The 24,228-nt window shown below is 35.0% G+C and overlaps 1 protein-coding gene and 1 pseudogene across 2 annotated transcripts; both read left to right on the top strand.

The window, feature by feature from the left end:
- The first annotated feature begins 445 nt into the window (after window positions 1–445).
- Window positions 446–8,446, top strand: LOC107665761 (uncharacterized; annotated as a pseudogene).
- Window positions 8,148–24,138, top strand: spina (spindlin a). Of its 2 annotated transcripts, none has more exons than XM_016456782.1 (6): window positions 8,148–8,522; window positions 13,925–14,214; window positions 14,299–14,347; window positions 16,033–16,286; window positions 19,118–19,351; window positions 23,684–24,138. In XM_016456782.1, exons 2-6 carry the CDS (start codon window positions 14,163–14,165, stop codon window positions 23,881–23,883), a joined length of 789 nt encoding a protein of 262 aa, XP_016312268.1. In that variant the 5' UTR covers window positions 8,148–8,522; window positions 13,925–14,162; the 3' UTR covers window positions 23,884–24,138. The 2 variants fall into 2 exon arrangements, with proteins under 2 accessions (XP_016312268.1, XP_016312269.1); XM_016456783.1 differs by lacking the exon at window positions 8,148–8,522 and adding an exon at window positions 8,554–8,881.
- Window positions 24,139–24,228: the final 90 nt, after the last annotated feature.

Genomic DNA, 24,228 nt, shown 5'->3' with positions numbered 1-24,228 from the left:
ATTGTCAATTTATATATTGTTATTCCTTATTTACTTGTTCTATTTTTTATTCTTCTTTTATTATCTGTGTTTTTGTTCTGTCACTGTCATTCTGTTGCACTGCGGAAGCTTCTGTCATGAAAACAAATTCCTCGTATGTGAAAACATACCTGGCAATAAAGCTCATTCTGATTCTGATTCTGATTTGTATGGTTTGCATCAATTAAGTTAAATGGCTCTCTGTGGCAGCAGATCTGTTAGCATGATGAGCTGCTGAAGTTTGTTTATCTGTATCGCTAGGCGACCGCTTTCCTCATCTTACCTCTGTTGGAGACACTGAACCTGTGTGTGAATGAATCCCAATGGACAGGGAAACATTTAGCACATGATCCGCTCCCTGCTGATTTTCACAGGACGTAGATTAAAGAAATTAACTGTAAGACAGTAACTTTAGAGCAGCACTAAAATGGCTTTAGCAAGTGGACATTGGGTTGACAAGGAGGTTGCGGGAGTACCACCAAGCCCAAGGTGCGTTCATTCTGCTTGCAGATATTTATGTAATGCCATAAGGAGAAAAATAAGCATTACACTTATCATTTACAGATATGGCCATGTGATGACTGTAGCGGGAAATATCTCTTTCTTGTTTGGAGGAGCATCCAGCGCGATCACAGAGGTGTGTGAATCTAAGAAACCACTGAAAACTGTTTTATTTCATTGTTCATAAAGATTATTGATTCAAACATAGTGCCTGTGCAACTGTTTTTTTATCCTTAGGATGATCCTCCAATATATCTGAATGACTTTTACATGATTACAGGTACCTTTGATGAAATATTTCACTGCTGACACATAAGTGAATGTTTGTTCCTAAACGCATTATTGATTTCATGGTAGTCTGCATCTTTTCAAGTGTATTTTTCTTCTGTTTTAGTTTCACCTAATCAAGTTACATGGGAGCTGATGCCTCAGAAAGGTGACGTTCCCACAGTAAGAGAAGGACACACACTTGATGGTAATGAGAGAGTTCATGTATTAATATTTAAAACTAAAACCTCCACTGTTCAAAATTTGGGGTCAGTCATTTTTTTTTTTTTTTGAAAGAAGTCTCTTCTGCTCACCAGGGCTGCATTTATTTTTGATCAAAAATACAGTAAAAATTGTGAAATATTATTACAGTTTAAACTGCCTGTTTTGTATGTGAATATATGTTCAAATGTAATTTATTCCTGTGATCAAAGCTGAATTTTCAGCATCATTACTCTAGTCTTCAGTGTCACATGATCCTTCAGAAATCATCCTGATATATATTTCTTTTTTTTCTAATTTTAAATGTATTTTTAATTAAATATTTCAAAATTTATTTAATGATGTAATTGTTTGTATTTTCCCCCTCCATATATACAGATGGTGCATAGTGATATGTTTTTTTTTACTGTGCATTTTCAAATTTAAGCTAACCTGAAATACTACAAATACAAGAAACAGAGCGAAAATAATAAATAATAATAATACATTTTTTAATCAAAAATACAGTCAGCTTGTGAAATATTATTTCAATTTCAAATAACTTTTTTCTATTCTAATATGCTGATTTGCTGCTCAAGAAACATTTCTGATTATTATCAATGTTGAAAACAGTTGTGCTGCCGAATATTTTTGTGGAAACTGTGATACATTTTATTTTTCAAGATTCACAGATGAATAGAAAGTTCAAAAGAACAGCATTTATTTGAAATAGAACTCTTTTGTAACGTTAGAAATGTCTTTGTGATCAATGTAATGCACTGTAGTGTTTGATCAATTTAATGCATCCTTGCTTAGTAAAAATATAATTTCCTTTAAAAAAAAAACACTTACTGGCCCCAAACTGTTCAACAGTAGTGTGTATGTACATAAAAAAAAAACACTTAATTTTGATAATAAATCAGAAGTGCATCATCAAAACCCGCTTTTTCTTTTTCCCCATAGTGTCGTTAAAGGACAACTCTATTTGTTTGGAGGTTCCTCACATCCTGAAGCTAAAGAGTGTCTCCCAGGCGTGTATTGCTTTGACATCGGTGAGACTCTAGACCTTTGATTGTGTAAATGCATGTGACTTTCTGATTAAACTGAACAGCTTGTGTTGATGTGGATTGTCTTGTGCGTCAGTGACGATGACGTGAAAATATCAGCATCTGCACCAAATTGCATATTTTTGCTCAGTTTGGGACTCTGAATAAAATTGTAAAAGTGTTTTTCCTCCATATTCTCACTGTATCAGACAATAAAATCCTGATGGATCAAATATGATGAAAACAAAAAACACATATGTGAATTTTTATTTTATATTTTGTCTGAAGGTTCAATAATCTGTTCCTTTTCAAAAAAAAAAAAATTGTTTTTTTTTTATTTCAAATGTAAGGCTTTACAGTTTTTAAAGAAATAGTTCATGAAAAAATGGAAACTCTGTCATTATTTACTCTAAATTTACTTTTTAAACTAAAAAAAATACTAAAAAAAAAAAAGCCCCATGAAAGTTATAAATCACATCCAAATTTAAGTCGTTATTCGCTGATAATTGTTTTAATAATGGGATTAACTATTATATATAATATATATAATATATACTATATATATATATTAGATTAACTAGGGATTAATAGCAATTTACAGTACGTTGATGCTTTTCTTCATTCAGGGTCGTTGAATTGGATGCCTATTAAAACTACAGGAGCTCTGACTTCAGCAAGGTCAATACTGATCATTAAACTGTAAAACAGTGTGTAGAAAAACATATAAAAGAGCTTACATTGTAACTTTAGCAGACTGGGTGATTGTTGGAAATGAAGCTGTAATTGTCGGCCATCTGTTCAAAACTGCAGTTTTATCAGCTGTGTTTATTGTGTGGTTTTCCTCATCCAGAGACTCGAGCTCAGCATCTGCTGTCTTCTTCTGCTTCTCTTCTGTAGATGTGCTCACTCATTAGCTGTGGTGGCTGAGCAGATATTCCTGTTCGGTGGATCTGCAGAGGATGGGTCTCAAAGCAAAGAACTCGGGTACAACACTAGGAATACCCGCCGGGATACATTTATTCACATAAGAAAGATTGAGACTGATTTACACAGCTTGAACGACTGACTGTAATGAACTAGTGAATGTGTTTTCTCTGGTGTGGGAACAGTGTAAGATAAAAGGAGAGGCTGCTGTTGTGTGTGCCGGTCAAACCTTTACGCCACATCATGACAAGGTAAATGACCTTTTTTTTCTTTTCTTTTCTTTTCTTTTCTTTTTTTTTTCACTCTTTTTTTTTTAAAGAAATTAATACTTTTATTCAGCAAGGATGCATTTATCTTATCAAAAGTGAGAGTAAAGGCAGTTATAATGTTACTACAGATTTAGATTTCAAATAAATGCTGTTCTTTTGAACTTTCTATTCATCAAAGAATCCTGAAAACTCAAATGTGTCACTACTAGAGTTTGGACTGCAGGGTGTCAGTAATAGGTGTGTGTTTCTCTGACTAAAACACAGTTTTCATTACTAGTTTCACATGAAAGTAACGTTCTGTTATTCAAATCATTTCCACTTGATCAGCTTCGCCCCGACAAAGATTCCCAAGGTGAAATACGAGCTGAGTCGGTCTCCAGTGACCGTGAAGAGCTACAGGAGTGAAAACATTCAGGTGATTGACGTCACACACTTCCATTACAATCAACGCAGACACTACAGTGAAATACATTGATCACAAGTGACAGTAAAGACATTTATAATGTTACAAAATATTTCAGTTTCAAATAAATGCTGTTCTTTTGAACTTTCTGTTCATCAGAGAATCCTGAAAAATAAAAGCATCACGGTTTCCACAAAAATATCAACACTGATAATAATCAGAAATGTTTCTTGAGCAGCAATTCGGCATATTAGAATGATTTCTGAAGATCATGTGACACTGAAGACCAGAGCTGGATAGATTATTTACAAATTGTAATCTGTTACTGATTACAATTGTAATTAGTCATGTAATCTAGGTTACTTATTCTTCTACTTTTTAGATTACTTTTACCTTACTTGTTTTAAACTTGCCATTAAATGTACCACATTGATATAAAAAAAGCATAAAAAAATATATTTCATTATTTGATGTTAACATCATGAAATGCATAAAACATTACATTACTCCAGGTTTTTTTTTAAATGTTAAAAAAAATTAGGGAAAATCAATAAATTATGATTGATTTACTGCCATTGTGTGAATATTAATCAATCATGTAATCCATAAAAAAGTAACTGTAATCTGATTATGAGCATTTTAAAATGTAATTTAATCTAATTATGACTTCTTAATTTTTGGAAACTGATTAAGTAATTTTATCCAGATTATATGTTGCTGAAGACTGGAGTAATGATGCTGAAAATTCAGCTTTGATCACATTAATAAATTACATTTTAACATATATTTACATAGAAACCACTTTTTTTGTATATTTTTGAAAACACAGAATTTTACTGTATATTTGATCAAATAACTGAAGCCCTGGAGAGCATAAGAGACTTCTTTCAAAAACATTTAAAGTGGTAATATGATGCAATTTCAAGTTTTCCTTTCTCTTTGGAGTGTTACAAGCTCTTGGTGCATAAAGAAGATCTGTAAAGCTGCAAAGACTAAAGTCTCAAATCCAAAGAGATATTCTTTATAAAAGTTAAGAGTCAGCCACACCTACCTAAAACGGCTCGTTCTAACACGCCCCCACATGTCTACGTCACTATGTGGGAAGATTTGCATACCGCCGCCCAAATGTTCACGCAAAGAAAGAAGGCGTAACTTTTATTCTCGCTGTGGTATTGTTGCTGCCGCCATGTCGTGAAGGCGCTGTGAGCTTCGTTGTGAAAGCGAAACTACTTTGTTTGGTCTTCCAAAAGAGGACGATATCCGCTTCGTCATGCCTGGAGCTGATCCGTGCTGGTTGCTGAGGAAATACATCAACTTGTGGATCGCCGGATCGGCTTTCACCGTGGACGAAGCGGAGTCCAGCCCGGGTCGTCACATGTGGTTGCCTCTCCTTCGTCGAATCCGCCGGCCGCGCCGTTCTCAGCCCGCCTGCCTCTGCTCACTCAAGCCCACCGTGTGTGACGCTGTGAAAGCGAAACTACTTTGTTTGACTTATCAAAAGAGGACACGACTAGAAATCAGTGGTTAAGTTGTATTTTAGAGGAGAAACAATAATGTCAAATAATGTGTTTTTTTAACTTTAAACCGCATAAACACATTTCATTACACCAAATACACAAAATAATTTTCTTTTTAGCAGCATCATATGACCCCTTTAAAAATCTTACCGACCCCAAACTTTGAACAGTGCAGATTTTAGCTTTAAATATGAATGAATATATGAGAGAAAGTGTACTCTTTAGATGCATCATTTCTTTATATGTAAGGAAATATATGATTTTGTAACCAGTGCATCAAACTTGTGTCGCTTTCATCCAGGTGAGCGTTCACAGAGATTTCAGTGCCGTTCATGAACATGATCCACAAAGCTTTTGCCATGTCCAAAAACTAGACAGGTAGAGATTATGCCTTGTTGTTTATTTCACATTAACTGTCTAAACAAATCATCTTATAAAGCAAAACTGAATCTGCTCTCATCTGAAACAGAGAAAGGGAAGCGCTTGCACGAGACACAGAGGCTCTACAAAACGAGCGATACGCTCAAAACCAGCATCTGCTGAGACGGAAACAGGTGCTGCTGGTCAAACTGATGTCATGCGACTGAGTTTCTTGGACGTGTTTGTTCTTGTTCTCAGAAGCTTGCGGTTGTGACTGGACAGGAACTTCAGGATATGCTGAAACGAAACAGGACTCAGAACGAGGCCTGGCTGCGCGCGCGAGCGGACGAGAACGACAGGAGAGGAAGGAGCTGTGTAAACCGAGGGTGTGTGACCACAAACATTCACTTCAGACAAACCGCTGCTGTCAGATGGAGACACCAGCTTCTTTTAGCTTGGAGCAAATAGTTTTAGTGCTTTCATCTTTGAATAACTGTTATCATACTGTAGCATTCACTGATTGTTGTCTGTAAGTAATTAGTAACTGATTTTTATTTTATTTATTTATTTTATTTTTTTTTTACTTTTTGCATGAACTATTACTTTAAATAAAATTACATGAATTCATATACATACATGTATATATATATATATATATATATATATATACAGTGCTTTTATTGTTAGTAGTTAAAAGTCAAATGTCAAATAGACTATAGTGCATGTCAGTGTTATATTATAGTATAATATTTATTAATATTTTGAGGTTTTATTTTTAGATTTTTTAGTTTCCATTTTACTTTTAGTTCAAGTTTTAGTTATTTTGTTGTGTGCTTCTGTCATTTTTATTTTTTTTTACATTTCTATTTAGCTTTATTTCAGTTTTTGTAATTTTAGTGCTTTAGTTTCAACTTATTTCAGTTAGTTGGCTGAAATAAAATAATATATTATTTTTTAATATTTTTATTTTTTATATCATTTTTCTGATATTTCTCTTTTATGTTATTTCTCACTCTGTATTCTCTGTATATAAAAGAAATTGTCATAGTGCATATTTCAGCCAATCAGAATCAAGGACCGGAACTCTCCGTTTTATAAATATAATGTATAATGTTTAAAAAAAAAAATTCTAGAAATACACTTTTTATCTGATTTTTGAGCCAAAAGCTAAAATGCATTTTTGCATGAAATACTCCTTTTAAAGTCCATTTCGAGTCAGCCGTATCTGAACGAACCGTGATTTTCTCTCACTGTAATGAATGAAATCGTCTCTACAGGAGCCGCTCACACTGAACTCGCATTCAAAACTCTGGCAAACGTCTTATTTTATGCGTGGAGAGACTGACAGCTGTTTAACATTTCAACATGCCTCTCTTTATTTATTGATTGGGTGTGATTCTTCCAGGAGGACGTGCTCCAGGAGCAGGAGAGGCTGAAAGAGGAGCAGTGCAATATCCAAAAACGCAGTGAGCAGCTCCTGTCCATTATGGTGTGTGTTAATGAACGTCACAACGCATTAGATGACCTCATTACCAGAGATACCTGTAGAGCACAGGATGGTTTGTGACGCATGTGAAAAGATGAAGATGAACATGAACTAAACTGCGGTTTAACACCAAGCTCCATGTCGTTTATTTTCATGTTTCTCCACAAGCTTGTGTTTTATATCAGTTGAGAGAAACTCGAGGCCCTCAGGTCACTAAGTTGAATCTTGACCAGATATCAGTTTGAAAAAATGGTAGTCCAGGATTTATTTATTATGTAATACCATTAAACTTATTTTTCAAAGTTATTCAAAGCAACTTGCAAAACAGGTCATTTTAATTACAGACCAAAAATATTAAAGTAATTAAAATGAATATTAATTACAGAAAAAATGACTATATGACAATTTAATGAAAATGTATTACATAATAAATATATAATGTGCAAACCTTATAGTCATTCCCAAATATATATAATCTTTTATATTTTTAATGATTCTAGAAATAAACTATTTATCTGACCTTACAGAGTGAAACGTTTATAAATATAAAACACAAATATAAAATAAATATATAATATGACTTTAATATGCATTTATATATTTATAAATATATAAAATAATAACTTGCTACTGAATTCTTTTATATAATGTATATATATATATATATACAAACAGTATATGACCATTTTTACGAAAATGTATTACATAATAAATTTATAATATGCAAACCTTATACAGTCAATCCAAAATATAAATAATTGTATAAAATATAAATAATTTTATATAATTAATAATTATGTTTCATTTTTCAAGTACACTTTTTATCTGATGTTGTCGTCTTAATATTCTTATTTCATGCTTTTTAAGATCTCTTACAAAAGGCAAAAATAAAAAGAGCAAAAATCAGAAATCCTGCTGTATTGAAAATGTATGAAACTTTTCATAAAATCAACAAAAGTAAATCTTAATAACAAATATTAATAAACATCTTGATACGTAATATTTCATAATACATAATATGTACCTATTTTGAGTGAATATTTCATTATATTTATTATTTAAGTTAAAAAATTATAAAACTACACAGCCCTTTATGCTATATAAAACAGACTGCGTAGGCTATTGATGAATTCATAAACTAATTTTCATGTAAAGTATAGCACTGTCCAGTCCATCAAATTACAGACTTTATTGTCTATTGTCAGTGGGTTTTTGAGGGGGACAGTCATGTCCCAACTCCTGTCGCAGTGCTTGCGCATGCGCACACATCCTCGCCCAGCCGCGCCGAACGCGGCCGAAGAAAGCCGATGCGAAACGTTCGGCGGCGCACTATTTGGCAGGAAGGCTTCGCGCACGGCGCCAGGCAGCGGAGCACTATATGGCAGCGGAGGAGGGGAGGGCTAGAGCTCGGCCGCATTCGGGGCCGCCTGCGCTCATCAAACGCTGCTCATTGAACACACAGTGAGGCAGAGCTGGAGTGGAAATATTTTTTATGCCGCAATATGCGTGAATTTCTAAAATAAACCCGGGGTAAGCGAGCATCCATGCCACATTTATGCATTGCACTTGAATAAAAAGCGAAATGCGACAAGATTGAGCTCAGAGCTGCAGTGGAGGGAGTGAAGGGGGATTTGGGGCGACGCTTGATCCAGACGTTTCTGTTGAAAATGTGTTTCTTGTGCTTCCTTTGTTTCTGCTGCGGGATTGTAAATAAGAGCTTGAGCCAAAATGGCGGCCGGAGCCGTTGAGCTGCGTCGAGCTAGGAGCTATTGCACTGCGTTTAGCCACACGCTTTTATCATTTAACGCTCTTTTATGACTTTCTTCCCCCTTTTGGATGATTTGTATGTAGTCGTAGCATTTAGGATAAGATACCTGGCTGCGTTGGAGGTGAATATGTAGAGTTTAATGAAGAGAGTTAGCGAGATGGAGTCAGTTAGCAAGACAGATTTGAATGTTTCTAATGACAAATTGAGATTTTGTGTTCACAAAACGCGCACTTATTGCTCTTTTCCGTCTTGTGTTGATCGCTAAATGGCTAAATACGGTCTGTATGCAATGTAATGCTTTCTTTAGTCCTCCATGTTAGCTGGTAACGTTATCTCTCTCTAATGCCTTTTTTCTTCAAAAATTATGCTTTTGTACACATACAGGCTGTTATTCATGTGTGTAAATGTGGTCGTTTTCACCAAAACTAGACAACTTGCAGTGCTGCTTGTCGTCTTGCCTGTTAATGGCAGCACTGAAACCCAATCTGGCCAACTGATCTCACTGCATTGTTGAAGGATCTGGCCAATTTGAAATGTAAGGTCTTGAATTCATTAGTCTCATCTGATGCTCAGTGATCAGGTTCCATTGAGAAAGTCTGCTGAATTTCCATGAGGAACAACGACATGAATCATTCTGGGGGTTTGTTTGGAAGGGGGCAGTGGTTTATTTGTATTTCATGAGTCTGCTGAAGAGTTTTGTAGGGCACCTCTGGAGGATTAATTGATCAATTAGGCTTGTAAAGGAGAGATTACAGCAGAGAAACAGCCATTGCGGTGGGCTTGATTTAAGCCTTTTTTTTAGCTTCTGAATTGTACTATTTTTGTGGACCAACCACTCCAAATAAAGCGAAACATAATCATATATACGTAAATGTGTAATGCATGTATCATTTTATTTGTATATCTTGTTGCGTATCGTTATGGCTCTAAAACTATCATTTTCCTTTTGTGTCCTTTCCTTGGTTTCAATTGGTCAGTCCCACGTTATGGATACTGTTCAATAACAGCATTTTTCTGCATCATTGAGCTGGCTTTAATTGCATTCAGCATTGTCAGACGCTGTCATTATAGCAGCCACTGGCCAACATTTGATACAGCTCAGTACTTTTGCTTCTACAGCCAAAATATATTAGATTCTCATACGCTGGAAAATGCATTTATTGCATATACAGAATTGCGCCATCATCCATGCGCAGGTCTTTAACGCAACACCATCGAGTTCAGTTATAGCCACGATTTTGCTCAGCGTTGGAGATCCATTATCATGAGTGTGGGTTTATGTAAGATATAGTTAACTTCAGCCACAATATATTAGCCAGGGAACGGTGTAGGCCAGACCTGTCAAGAACATGTCTGAGTCTAGTTTCACCTCAGAAAATAAGAAATGTTTTGCTTAAAGAAAATGATTGCAGTTTTATCCTAGATTTTAATGTGAAAACACAGAACATAATAGCGTATTTGTGCATTATGATGGTATTTGTGTTGCCTTTAGTTGATGTTGCATTGAAGTAAAACAATGTAATTTTAGCAGAAATACTGTAATTTAGCTTAAGAACCTAAAGAGAACCACCATTGAAAATAATTACAATAATGTACTTGTGTGGATACATTTGGAAGCAGAACTTTACATTTTCATCTTAATCTGTTCATCTTAATTTTTAAAGTAAATCTTCATTTTCTTAATACTACATTTTTTAATTCTCGAATGTTGGGCTGAAATGTCTTTGTGTTTTTGTCAATTTCACCCAATGTTATGAAAAATATAACAGCAGAAACTGAAATAAGAGTTGGTTTGAAAGGTGCATGAGGGATATTTTAAATATATTGAGGACAAAACATTGCAAAAATACTCAGGTCAAGTGTCTTAATAACTTTGGCATCATCTCAACATCTTTATCTAAAAGTAACATGGCAGGATGCCTTAAAAAAGGAGGACTGACCTTGAGTTAATGTTCCTGATAAAATTCGCATTCCAGGGGCTAAATATCACGTTAATGGGGTTGTTTTTCAACCCGCGGACATGAAAAACAACCTGCGGTAACAGTGTTAAGCAGCCCAATTCCTGCGGGAAAACCGTGGACTTGGCAACACTGGAAGAGGATAGCTTTCGGATAGCGCATCAAGAACCGGGTTGACCGGGTACTCGGTACCACCGGTACTTAAGAAAACCTGGTACCGTAACATTTTCATTTTTTTAGTACCGACTTGGTACCGAAATACCGGGTCTTTTGACAACACTACTGTCTAGCTTGTTATTTTCGTGGCAGTTACAGACTGTAAAATTTAAAATGGAAGCAGTATTATTTGAGTCCTGCTGTGTTGGAAAATAGCAATAAATGCATGTTCTGGTGTATTTTTATGCATTTTGCACATTTGTAAAAAAAAATATTGAGGTTGGATTGCACTAGGTCGTGTTCATGTGCAATGGACTGTTTTATAAAACATGTTATGGTTTTGATTCAGTTGGACGGTCTGGTAGAATAAATTTGCTTATTTTGTCAGTTTGCTGACGTGGTGTAAGGACGCCCCGAGCTCCCTGCGCTTGTAGCGTACTCCTGTTGTGTTGTATAACGGCGTCTGCTTGGCTTCCTGAATAATGCAAGTCTCATGTCATGGCTCATCTGCTCTGCTTTCTTTGGTAGTTTGAGTTTTGGGATGTCAGATGGGTGCAATTTTTACTGAATGCCGATTTGCAAAGCATAAACCTTTACATGGGGTTGCAATTAGAGCCCGACCGATATATCGTTTTGCCGATGTATCGTTTTGCCGATATTATCGGCCGATATGAGCCTGTCGCCGATATATCTGTATCGGCGAATATGCCGCCTATATGATTTTTTTTTTTTTACAGAACATATAACGCAGATAAAATGCTTGAAATGGTGTAATTACTTAGTTTGTCCAGCAGAGCGCACTCCATTGTTTGCTACTGGCGACCTGGATTAAACACTTTAAAGCTTAAGTCTATGGAAAGCCATTGAAACTTTGAACGGCCATATCTCCGTAACGGTGCAGCAAATCCGCACCAAATTCGGGGGATCACTTCAGCTCGAGGAACCCTCTCGAATACGAATCGAGTGTACGTCTAGAGGCCCGCTTTTGAATGAGACCACCGCCGCGTCGATAGCCCCCGGGGTTCGGGAGTTAGGGGTGGTTAAATTCACGGTCCGGCACCGACTGATCAAGCGATCCCGGGGGGGAGGGGTCCCGACGCGCGGAGGGTGGAGTTCGATAGGGCTCCCCGAATTTGGTGGAGATCCGCCGGCGCGTTCGCGAGATAGTGACACCAGCCAACACTTTCACTTCAGTAAGGAGGTCTCTTGTTCAGGCAGCAGCATTCAAGCGTTGTCTTATTCGACCGTAAGTGCCCTGCGAAGTGGACTTCACATGAAATTCCGCCATGATTCCAGTTCCAAGGGAACGTACACGTTACATTCAAAGGGCATTAAAGTGCACGAGACGTGAATTTATTTTGTATTTATTTACAGAGGTATATTATGTCACACTTCACACTTCTCTAGTAAGTTTCGTCTGTGTGTGAAGACAGTAGCGCAAATCCGTGAATGAATGTTCCGAAGTGAAATAAACTTCAACGGAATAAAGTTGAATGGAATTGAATTGAATTAAAGTTGAATAAACTTCAACTTTACTGTTCAGTGCACTGATGTCAGACTCATTTTGGATAATAAAGTTTATTGTTAAATTGTTAAATGCCCTGCCTCCATTACGTATCTCTGTCACGTCATTATAAGTGTTTCATCACCACATTTGAGTGATCATTGCAAAAAATGTGTTTATGTATATATATTCTGTTTATGTATATACTGTATTCTATATATAGTACCAGTCAAATGTTTGGACACATGAATGGGAATGTGTCCAAACATTTGACTGGTACTGTACTATAATATACACAAAGAATATCGGCCGATATATTGATATCGGCCTTTTTTTACTCCCTAATATCGGTATCGCCCCAAAAAACCCATATCGGTCGGGCTCTAGTTGAAATTTCATCAACAGTCACATATGAGTCTATTTACCATGTTTTTTTCACGTTTCAGGATTCAACTTTTCAAGGATTAAGTTATTGTCTGAAATATATTTCACAGGAATAGTTCATCCAAAAATGAACATTCTGTCATTGTTTACTCACCCTCATGTCGTTCCAAACCTGAATGACTTTCTTTGTTCTGTGGAACATAAAAGAATATATTTTGAAGAATGTTGGCAAGCAAACACACTGTAAAAAATAAGTGTAATTTTAACTGTAAAATTTTGTAAAAACGCTACGGAAAAAAAACTGTTAATAGGTTAACAGTAAGTTCCTGTACTATATACAGGGAAAAACGGTAAAATATCTAACCAGACATTTCATGTAATTTTACAGTAAAATGCTGTTAATTTTACTGTTTTTAGAGGTAAAAATAACAAATCAATGTGTAATTTACAGTCAAAAACTGTAAACTGATATTCCCAGAATTCCCTGCATGACACTCCACATTTGAAAGTATTTTGTTTAAGTTATCATGTTTTTTTAATAGTTTTTGTTATTAGTTATGTATATTTGGGCTTTATGTTACATCTTCTGTTGTTTAATGAAAGTTTAATGCATTATTTAAGTATCATGTGTGTTACCATGATGGTGTTTTGTGTTTGCATGAATGACTCTGTGCACCTTCTATATATTAGTATATACTTCTGCTTGTGGCGAAGCTACTTGTGATGAGCTTTGATTCTTCATGTGTCTTTCTCTTTTACCACCTGCATTATGATGGTGGTTGTCAGTATGTTAAAGGTACAAAACAGATTTTAATAGCAGTGTGCATTGTTGAATTTACTGGTTTACATTCAAATTTTCTTGTTTGTAAATTACAGTTTTATACTGTAAAATTGACAGTTTTTGGCTGTAAATGTGTTTACTGTTTTTCTGTATTTTTTACAAAATTATTCTGGCAACCACAGCTGCCAAAATTATTTTGTAAAAACTACAGAATTTTTTTTACAGTGCAGTTTCAGTTTCCATTGACTCCTCAACTTTAAATCACATGTAATGTGGCTCATTAATGTGGAGCATCTTCACTCTCCTTCAATTAATATGTGACCGTTTACATTCCCAGAGCATTTTCTAGACGTTTAAGCTGACGTTCCTGTATTTTTTTAGGTTGCTGGAGCCCTTCTGAGGGAGGTCTGGATCAGTACCCATCTGCGCGGGCCCTGAGAGGGCGACCCGTCAGACGGGCATCGGGCGAGCACGTTACATGCCAGCGTTTTTTCTTTTATTTTGACTGCCCCCTTTAGGCTGAATCCCTTCTCCCCTGATACTCTTTCATTCGTCAGAAAGAGTAGAGGATATTTTGACCCTAGTGCGGCAGCCGGGCTGCTGCCCCACACACAGATGAATGAAGACCCCATTCGGGAAGAACGCGGCCCAGAGATCCAGAGCTGATGCAGGTTAGAGCGGCGCTTTGATTTCTGAAGATCATTGTCTGAAATGTCTTTTTAATAATAACATGTTTGCTGTGTCTGTGATTAAAGGGCATGCTGGTGTCTCTGCAAATATGATGAAGAAAAAGAATTCTCATAAGTAAGTTTTCTTTTGATTGTGTTTTAGGGCTGAATGTGGGAATCTTAATAATTATTTTGCATTATATTATGCTCATGTTGATAATATAGCAATGAATTTAAAGGGGTCATTGGAAGCAGAATTCACTTTTACATATTAGCAAGTTTCACGATGAATGCGGCTAAAGTTTACCGTCTCTCAGAGAGCGGCTGCTCACCCCACAGAAGAGAGGGGCGGGGGCAGCAGAGCTCATTAGCATTTAAAGAGACATGCACTGAAACGGCTTGCTGTGAGCAGCTGTTTTTGACAGGGTAAAAGGTGTTTTTTACACTACCATTGAGAAATTTTAATCAAAGTATGTTATAGACTTCATTAAGACCCTAAAGAATCATATCAGCCTGTGGAAAATGGGCATCCGATGACCCCTGTAATAATACTTTTATTTTCTTGTTTTAGTGTGTGAATTATATTAAATTAATAATATTTTTAAAAAGCTACACTCATAGCAATCATAATAATTATTTATGCATTTAATAATTATAATTTTTAGAGTTGAATATTAAGTAAAGCTTTTTTGTGTGTGTGTTTTAGGGCTGAATGTGTGAATGTGAATTTAATTATAATATTATATTACATTATATTAATATTATAAAATGTTTTTTTCATATTGATCGTAATATATTAATACATTCAATAAATAACACTTCTGAACCATAGTTACATTTTAAGATGATGTGTGTATTTTTTCTTTGTGTATTGAACAGTTAAATGTTAGGTAAAGCGCGTTTTTTATGTTGCTTGTGTTTTATGGCTGAGTGTATAAATATGAATTATATTACATTTATATTAACATTTGTTAAATGTTTTGTCCATATTGATCATAAATTACAATTCGGAATTTATTTATTTATTTATTTTATTATTATCAGAGTTGAATTTTAGGTGAAATATATTTCTGTATTTCATTTGTGTAGCAGGATTGAACACTCGAATACGATATATTTAATTATTATAATATATTAATATTTTTAAAATATTTAATTCATATTTATTGTAATAAATATTTATGTATTTAATGATAATAATTTTCAGAGTTTTGTAGATGCTTGTGTTTTAGAGCTGAATGTATAAATATGAATTATTACATTGTTAATATTTTTTAATGTTTAGTTCAATTTCTGAATTTATCAGAGTTAAATATTATCAGAGTTAAATATTAGGTGAAGTATATTTTTTATTTGATTGTATTTTGGATTGAACACTTGAAATGACTTTAAAATGTCATTGTAATAATAAATATTAACTATTAGGTTAATTTATTTGCTTGTTTAATAATTTTTTTATACTATATTATTATTATTATTATTTTAATCTTTTTTAAAATATTAACCTCATTTTGATTATAATAAATATATATATATTTTTTTTTAATAGACATTATAATTATTAATTTATAATGTTGAATGTTAGTTGAAGCATAAAATTGATTCAAGATTAAAGCATTCAAAAATTATTATTTTAAATGTTCAAATATTTTCTCTTTGTTTAGGACGAGATCTGTACGACTATCCCAACCAATACCATACGGATGAAGTGTTGTTTTTTTTGTTGTTGTTGAAATAATGCCCTTCACCTTGAAACTGATTCAGAATTCAGCATCTGGGGAATGTAAATGCTCTAATTTGCTAATGTTGATGATCTGACAGGAAACACAAAAGCAGCGTAGGCCCCACCAAAGCAGTGGCTCAGCCGCGGAGGAACATCGTGGGCTGTCGTATCCAGCACATCTGGAAGGAGGGCAGCGGCGCGGCGTCGCAGTGGAAAGGCACCGTTTTAGACCAGGTGCCTGTCAACCCCTCGCTCTACCTGATCAAATACGACGGCTTCGACTGCGTCTACGGCCTGGAGCTGCATAAAGACGAGAGGGTGCAGGGACTCGAGGTCCTGCCAGACAGACTCGGTACCCGCTTTACTTCATTCATTGACAGCAGACATAGAAAGAAGAGTGCAAACCAGTTTAATTGAGCTGCATCATTAGTGGCTGTTAATGCAGCTGGGCAGCGATGAGCAGAAAAGACATTTTATTATTCTATTATATTAATATTTTTAAAATGTTGCTCATAATAAACATAACATCTATGAATTGGGCTGAATGTGTGAATATGCATTCAATTGTTTTTATTAGTATTTGTAGTTTTGTATTCATATTTTTTTAAGTGTTGCACTCATATTGCTCATAATATAACATTTATGCATTTAATAATTATCATTTTCTGAGGGGGGCTGAATGTGTGAATATGAATTTAATTATTTGTATTCGTAGTAGTAGTTAGGGCTGTCAAAATGGTTGAAAAACTAAATTCGAATTTTGTACTTGAATATTATAATATTATAATTTTTATATAATTATAATTTTAAGCTTTTAGCTTCTCTCCTGAGGCTACAAGAGGGCGCATCGAGCAAAATATTACTAATGACCGTTTATTCAAAGCAATAAAATAGCACGACTATCTTTTAAAAGAGTGCATAATGTTTAAATTAATGTTTATAAACCATATAGTTAGGGCTGTCAAAATGGTTGAAAAACTAAATTCGAATTTTGTACTTGAATATTATAATATTATAATTTTTATATAATTATAATTTTAAGCTTTTAGCTTCTCTCCTGAGGCTACAAGAGGGCGCATCGAGCAAAATATTACTAATGACCGTTTATTCAAAGCAATAAAATAGCACGACTATCTTTTAAAAGAGTGCATAATGTTTAAATTAATGTTTATAAACCATATTTAATTAAGTTGCTTAAACAATTAGAAACAAAACAGCATCATGTATGTATGTATGTATAGTTTAATACAAAGCACCGAAAGCCAATCACAAAGACTACTTGTTCATTTAAAAACATGAGATGCTGTGGGATGGGAAAAACCGCCATTGAAGTCGTGAGACGTGTTTTTTTTTAAAGTTAAACTTGCATTAATTTTACATGGCTTTCTAAACATGCGGCTGGCTCTCTTGTGTGTGACGCGAGTGCAATGGTGATAGATGTCCCTCTAGAAAATGCGATAAATATGCGTTCTGTGTGAATGGCTTGGTTTCAGTTTTGACGTAAACAACAACATCTCCGCATTAATGTTCTCTTTTCCCGCAATATTTTGAATGAACAACATAGCAGAGCCTCATCTAGTGGCTTCAACTGGATAGGCTAACAAAAACATTATAATGCAACGTCATCGCACTTGTGTGCCACTGATAAGGCTGCCTCCATAACTCACACCTAATATTAGAATGCAACGTTTTTGCATTCGAATGTGGAATTTTATTTTAAATTCAACGAATATTCGAAATTCGAACTTTTTTTTTTGACAGCCCTAGAGTAGTAGTTGTAGTATTGTATTAATATTTTTTAAATGGTGCACTCATATTGCTCATGCTTAATATTACATTTATAAATTTAATAATGATCATTTTCAGATTGGGCTGAATGTGAATATGAATATTATTATTATTATTGTATTCATATTTTTTTAATGTTACACTCATTGAATTAATTGAATAATTATAATTTTCAGAGTTAAATATTAGGTGAAGCATCATTTTTCTGATTGTGTTTTAGGGCTGAATGTGTGAATATACATTTTAAATTGTATTAATATTTGTAAATTGTTGCACTCATTGCTCAATAAATATAACATTTATGAATTTAATAATTATAATTTTCGGAGTTAATATTAGGTGAAGCATATTTTTTGATTGTATTTTAGAGCTGACTGTTAATATGAATTTAATGATATTAATATTGCACATAGTATTTAATAATTATAATTTTCAGAGTTAAATATTAGGTTAGGTAATTATTATTAATATTATATTAATATTTTTCAAATGTTGCACTCCTGTTGATCACAGTAAATATTCTTAAACACAAGCAATTAAAAATGTCCTTCATCTAATATTAAACTCTGATTCATCATCAAACAAGCTCTTCTGGAATTGTTGAATCTGTTCAATTAAATATATTGTGTTGAATTGTAAACACAATGTAAACTGGATTCTCTAAATCAGCACTAAAGCTCATTATATCTGAAGCATCTCTGACGGACTTCTGTGAACATGACAAAAAAAACTTGCTCCTTTTAGACTTGCACTCTATTCAAGAATACGATAGGGGATATATTCACACGTTATAGAAACGAAAATGATGGTGTATAAAATTGATTTTAAGATAAAAAAATTAGACGACAAAGAATTAACTTGACGGAGCTCAAACTCAAAACACACGGCAGCAACAAACAGGAAGTGACGTCTCAATTAAGCACTGTTTACAAGCCAAAATAGTCCAAAACAGCTCTAAACAAATATGTGGGTCACTAACTAACTAACACTAGCTTCTCTATTTTTGTATTCTATCTATTTGTTTTCTTTTTATTTTACAATTAACAAAAGCAAAAAAAAGGCCTCTAACACTAGCTTGCTCTATTCTTTTTCTATTCTGTTTTCTTTTTATTTACTATATAATAAAAAAAAGACCTTGCTACATGTACTGCGTTAAGCTAACTGAGACTTGTTTTAGCACTTGTATATCATTGCTCTTTTGTTGATTTTGATTGCTTCCATTGTCCTCATTTGTAAGTCACTTTGGGTAAAAGCGTCTGCTAAATGTAAATGATTTTTCTTCGTGCACAGCTATAAATCTTAAATCAGGAGTGAATTATTGGATTCAGATTTCAGGCTGTGGGTGATGTTTCCGGTCCTGCCGCTCACACTCATGTTGTCTCGTGTGTTTTTCAGCCTCGACGCGCATCAGCGACGCTCACCTGGCCGACACCATGATTGGCAAAGCCGTGGAGCACATGTTCGAGACGGAGGACGGCACTAAGAACGAGTGGAGGGGAATGGTTCTGGCTCGGGCGCCCATCATGAACACGTGGTTCTACATCACGTACGAGAAAGACCCGGTGCTCTACATGTATCAGCTGCTCGACGACTATAAAGACGGAGATCTGAGGATCATGCCAGACTCCAGTGAGTGTCTTCAGTGCTCGTGTTGAAATAATGGGTTTAAATGCTATCTGCTCTTTCAGGGCAAAGTCAGGGGTGGCAAAACTTTTTGACTCGAGGGTAGGGTTGTGACGGTGAGGAAATTTTCCCACCGGTTAATCAACGTGTGACAAAACCGGTATCACCGTGGGGGCGGGGGGCGGGGGCGTTTCCTCTTTTCCTCCGCTTTTAAATAGCTTGTAAAAGCGGTGTGTGCATTTTAATTTCACTTTCAAATAGCGGCAATTCGGAGTAAAGCAATTGTTCGCTTTTACTTCGTTTGAATTTTCCGTCTTTCCCTCGCTTTCCTTTGCTTTTAAATAGCTTAAAAGCGCCGTGCGCATTTTACTTTCACTTTTGAGTTAGGCGTCAATTGCTTGAATGCAACAACAAAATACACCGTTAAACTCATTTTAGCGTATATATAAAACATAGAACTTTTATTAACAAAACAAATAAAAATACGCCATGCTATAGGGAAGGCTATGCCTAATATAAAATAACAAATAACTTGCATAAAGTTTAAATGTACAAAACCGTAAACATGTATAATATATAACCAAATAAATAAGAAACGGAGAAAGTTTATTAGCAAAACGAGTAAGAAAGCTTGGAGGCACGGCATACACCTTGATGTCAAATAAAATAAATAAATGACACAACGTTTAAATAAAGTAAAAATCAGCAAACAATGTGGAACCAATTAAATAAGAAACGAATGTTTAAAAAAAAAAACTTCCAAAATCACCTTAGATAAACGGCAAAAGTCAACGGGCTTTTCAAAATCCAAAATACTGCCAAACAGGCGCTTTTGCATTTCGTTTCGAAACTAAATCATCTGCGATCGCTCTTCTTGTCAGTCAGCTCGACGTAACCGGAGTTGCGGCTTAACACCGGTATCACCGTCAGCACCGTCTATCGCGGCAAGCCTACTCGAGGGCCACATCAAGTTTTCCACACCAAGTGAGGGGCCGCGTAATATGTGTATGACAAATGAAGCTTTGATTTTTAGACACATTTTATCATTTAATTCATAAATAATGTAAAATAAACTAAACGTTCACAAACATTAGAAACATGTATTTATATTTCCCTCACTAAATGAAGCAGTGTTCAGAACAGAAAAAGAAACGAAAATATAAGTAAAAAACAAACACAAATTATAGTGGCATTCACTATACAAATTTATTATAAACGCCCAGCCTAAATATTTAAAGCGAAACTGAAACTAGCGGCATGGTTGCTGGAAAATGCGCAATACAAACGCACTTGCCTTTCTCATTTGTCACCAATCCAAATGTCTGTCGCTTTGCGCTTGACCTGATTGCTTTAATAAGTCGCCTTGGAAATCGCAGCACATTTCAGATGATAAAAAACATGATTTATAATCCAGAAGATAACTATATACATTTTCATAAAAATATGTGTGGAAAACGTAATCTTTGCAAAATAAAACGACAAATTATTTCCATGTTTTTCCCACAAAATTACAGTGCCCGTGAGCAGGAGGAAAACACTTGCATTATTTCTCCCACTGGAAAGTCTACAGACCATTTTAAAGGGTTAGTTCACTAATTGGGTGATCTAACCCTTTAAGCATTTTTACAACCGTAGGCTACCAATGCGAGGCATTTTTTTAAAACAAATGAACATTTTCACATTTTTAAAACAAGTAACTATTTACAATTGTGCCAGTTTTGCACAGGGTGTATATTTAGATTTTTTAATTTTGTATTTGAGCTGTGCGGCTTGGACGCGGCGTCCGTCAAAAATAGACTAGGCGCCTATCTTTAGCGAAGCAGCGCAGAGAGCCGCTTCTGGGCCGCTTCAGAAACGTGCCGCAGTGCAACTAGTTTAAACACAAGCATTGACTGGAGTGACCTCGATCAGCTCCAGTGGCTGCGTCGGAGCGGCGTTACTGAGTAAATCAGGGGCTATATGCCGTGCTACAGCGCCATCTATTGGATTTTACTGACATGGCATCAAATTAGCCATTTTGGAGCAACTGGTTCACGGACTGGATGAAAACTCCCGGCGGGCCGTAGTTTGCCCACCTAAAGTGGACTGTTAGTAGCAGTGATAGACCAATATAGGTTTTCATTATTTTAATGCTCTTTTTGTCAGCCAGAATGTATTAAATGGATCACAAGTGACAGTAAAGACATTTATAATGTTACAAAAGAATTCTATTTCAAATAAATGCTGTTCTTTTGATGAATAGAAAGTTCAAAAGAACAGCATTTATTTGAAATAGAAATCTTTTGTAACATTATAAATGTCTTTACTGTCACGCCGCTCCGACGCAGCCACTGGAGCTGATCGAGGCCACTCCAGTCAATGCTTGTGTTTAAACTAGTCGCACTGCGGCACGTTTCTGAAGCTCACAAGGTAATAAATGTTATATATCATAAAAATGTGACTGAGCTTTTTTTTTATGATTTTTTACAAGGCATGTGACAATGCAATATGTACGACTTATTCGTAATGAGACTTATTTATAAATCTGTTGTTGTCAACAAAAAGGAAGCATTGAAGTCTTCCTGCACGTTTCCGCCAAAATAAAAGTTGAGAAAAAGCAAGAACTCTTATCAACATTCATAAATGTTAGTATTGTAATTTTACTGTTGTTCTGTAAAATAAAATAAAAAGACAATAATAATGATAATAATGATTAAAACAGCTCTGTTAATACATTTATTATAACAATCAAACATATAGTGTTCAAATTAAGATTTGTAATATTTTCTAATGAAAGTAATGTAACTAGTAGTGTAACTAATTACTGTTGCCAGAAAGTAATAAGTAAAGTAACAATATTACTTTTGAAAGGAGTACCTAGTAATGAGTAATATATTACATTCTTTGAGTAACTAGCCCAACACTGATTGTCACACCCCTAGTGTCTATGAGCGTGATAAAATGTATGACATAGCTTTCATTCTTCAGGTCAATAATATATTCATTGAAAAAAAAATCAGTTTGAATAAGGAAAGCGATAACTTTGCCATAGTATCCTTTCAAATGTTAAAGTTGCCACAGCCATTGCATTCTTTACATGCGCTGCACTTTATTTGTACCATTTTGTTTTATTAGTTTATTTAAAAGATAATAACAACATTGATTGATAAGTGAGATCTGATTTTAGTCCTTAAACCAAAAAAGTAGTGCAAATTACAAATTATTACAAAAGTGGAATTTTATTTTGCAGTATCTGTACGAACCCTGTTACTACTTCAGTCTGTGTGCATTGAATTTATTTAATACACGAGTTTCACAATTTGAGTTGAATTACTGAAATAAATGAACTTTTCCACGACATTCTAATTTATTGAGATGCACCTGTATTTCCTATTTTATATTCATTTCCTAGTATTTAATTTACCATTATTTCTTTTGAACAAAACAATTTCAGAAATTTCATGTTTTAGATTGTAGGTCATCTTGTACCCTGTCAAGGACAAAGTTAACCAGCAAAACTTGATATCAAAAGCATCCTAAATGTTACATGTGTTTACACCATATTGTAGTGAGTAAACTTTCTTGGTATTGCTGTTTCAAATATCCCACCATAATCTGTAGTCTGAGCCTGTCAAGGGCTAATGGTAATAGCAGATACGTTACTAGTTAGTTTATTTTTTTGTTTGCCAAAAGTGTATGTCTGCCCCCGCAACCCCCAACCCCCAGAAAAACGTTCAGGCTCGGGATTTATTTTTTTGCTTTAACCCCTGAATATTATATATAAATATCAATATTTATTGATTTATTTATTATTATTTTTTACATGTAATTGCGACATTTTAATCTCACAATTTGGACCTTTCTTCTCAGAATTACAAGTTTATATCAGAATTTTTTGACATTGTAATGTAAGCTTGTTTGCACCAAGGGGTTATTGCAACTTTGTATCTTAGAATTTAGTCTTTTCTCTAGCAATTCTTCTTCAAAAAAAAAATTATAGCTTTTAATTTTGAGTTTATATTTCGCAATTTTGGCTAGAATAGCAAGAAAAAAAAGACAGAATTGTGCGATTAAAATGTCACAGCTACCATCCCTTGTCAGGAGCAAGCCTTCATAACATTTAACAGAATTCACAAAAACAATGGCAAAAAAAATTTAAAACTGAGATTATTAACTGACAAGGCTTTTGGTAGATTTTTTTTTCTGAAAAGAAAATGCAATTACATTCTACTATTTTTATTTTATTGATTTTATTTTATTTATTTTCAGTGTGTTATGGGATGTGCAGTTAAAAGAGTCGTTTTTATCATTCAAAGAGTCATGTCTGCCTCTACTAATGATGGTTCGCGTGTGTTTCAGACGACTCGCCCCCGGCGGAGCGTGAGCCCGGAGAGGTAGTGGACAGCCTCGTGGGGAAGCAGGTGGAATACGCCAAAGAGGACGGCTCTAAACGAACTGGCATGGTTATCCATCAGGTGGAGGCCAAGCCCTCCGTCTACTTCATCAAGTTTGATGACGACTTTCACATTTACGTCTATGACCTGGTGAAAACATCGTAAGGCGCAGCACGGGACGAGGAGGGGGGAGGGGTTTCACGTAACCATGTGATCCACACAAATGTTTTTTTGCCAAAAGTTCTCTCGGAACATTTCTCGTAACATCTTTTGGAAATGGAACGCTGGATATTTCGGTGGATTACCGCTAGTCAAGTGTCTCTTATCGCTGTAGGATGAACGGACATCACATCCCCCGACATACACGTAGCTTCACATTTCAGAGGTTCGTCTCGAGCATTTCCCATTCCTGTTGGTTGTCGCGAAGACGTTCATCGGGAAAATCCCATCTGGCTGTTCTGGGACGTTAAAGTGTTCATCTGTTGGACTGTTACAGCTCCGTCTTGGGTT

This window comes from Sinocyclocheilus anshuiensis, unplaced genomic scaffold (genome assembly GCF_001515605.1).
Source record: "Sinocyclocheilus anshuiensis isolate Anshui unplaced genomic scaffold, SAMN03320099.WGS_v1.1 scaffold743, whole genome shotgun sequence".
Taxonomy (NCBI): Eukaryota; Metazoa; Chordata; class Actinopteri; order Cypriniformes; family Cyprinidae; genus Sinocyclocheilus; species Sinocyclocheilus anshuiensis.
The sequence above is the reverse complement of the archived record's forward strand: the minus strand, read 5'-3'. Positions and strand labels throughout refer to the sequence as shown.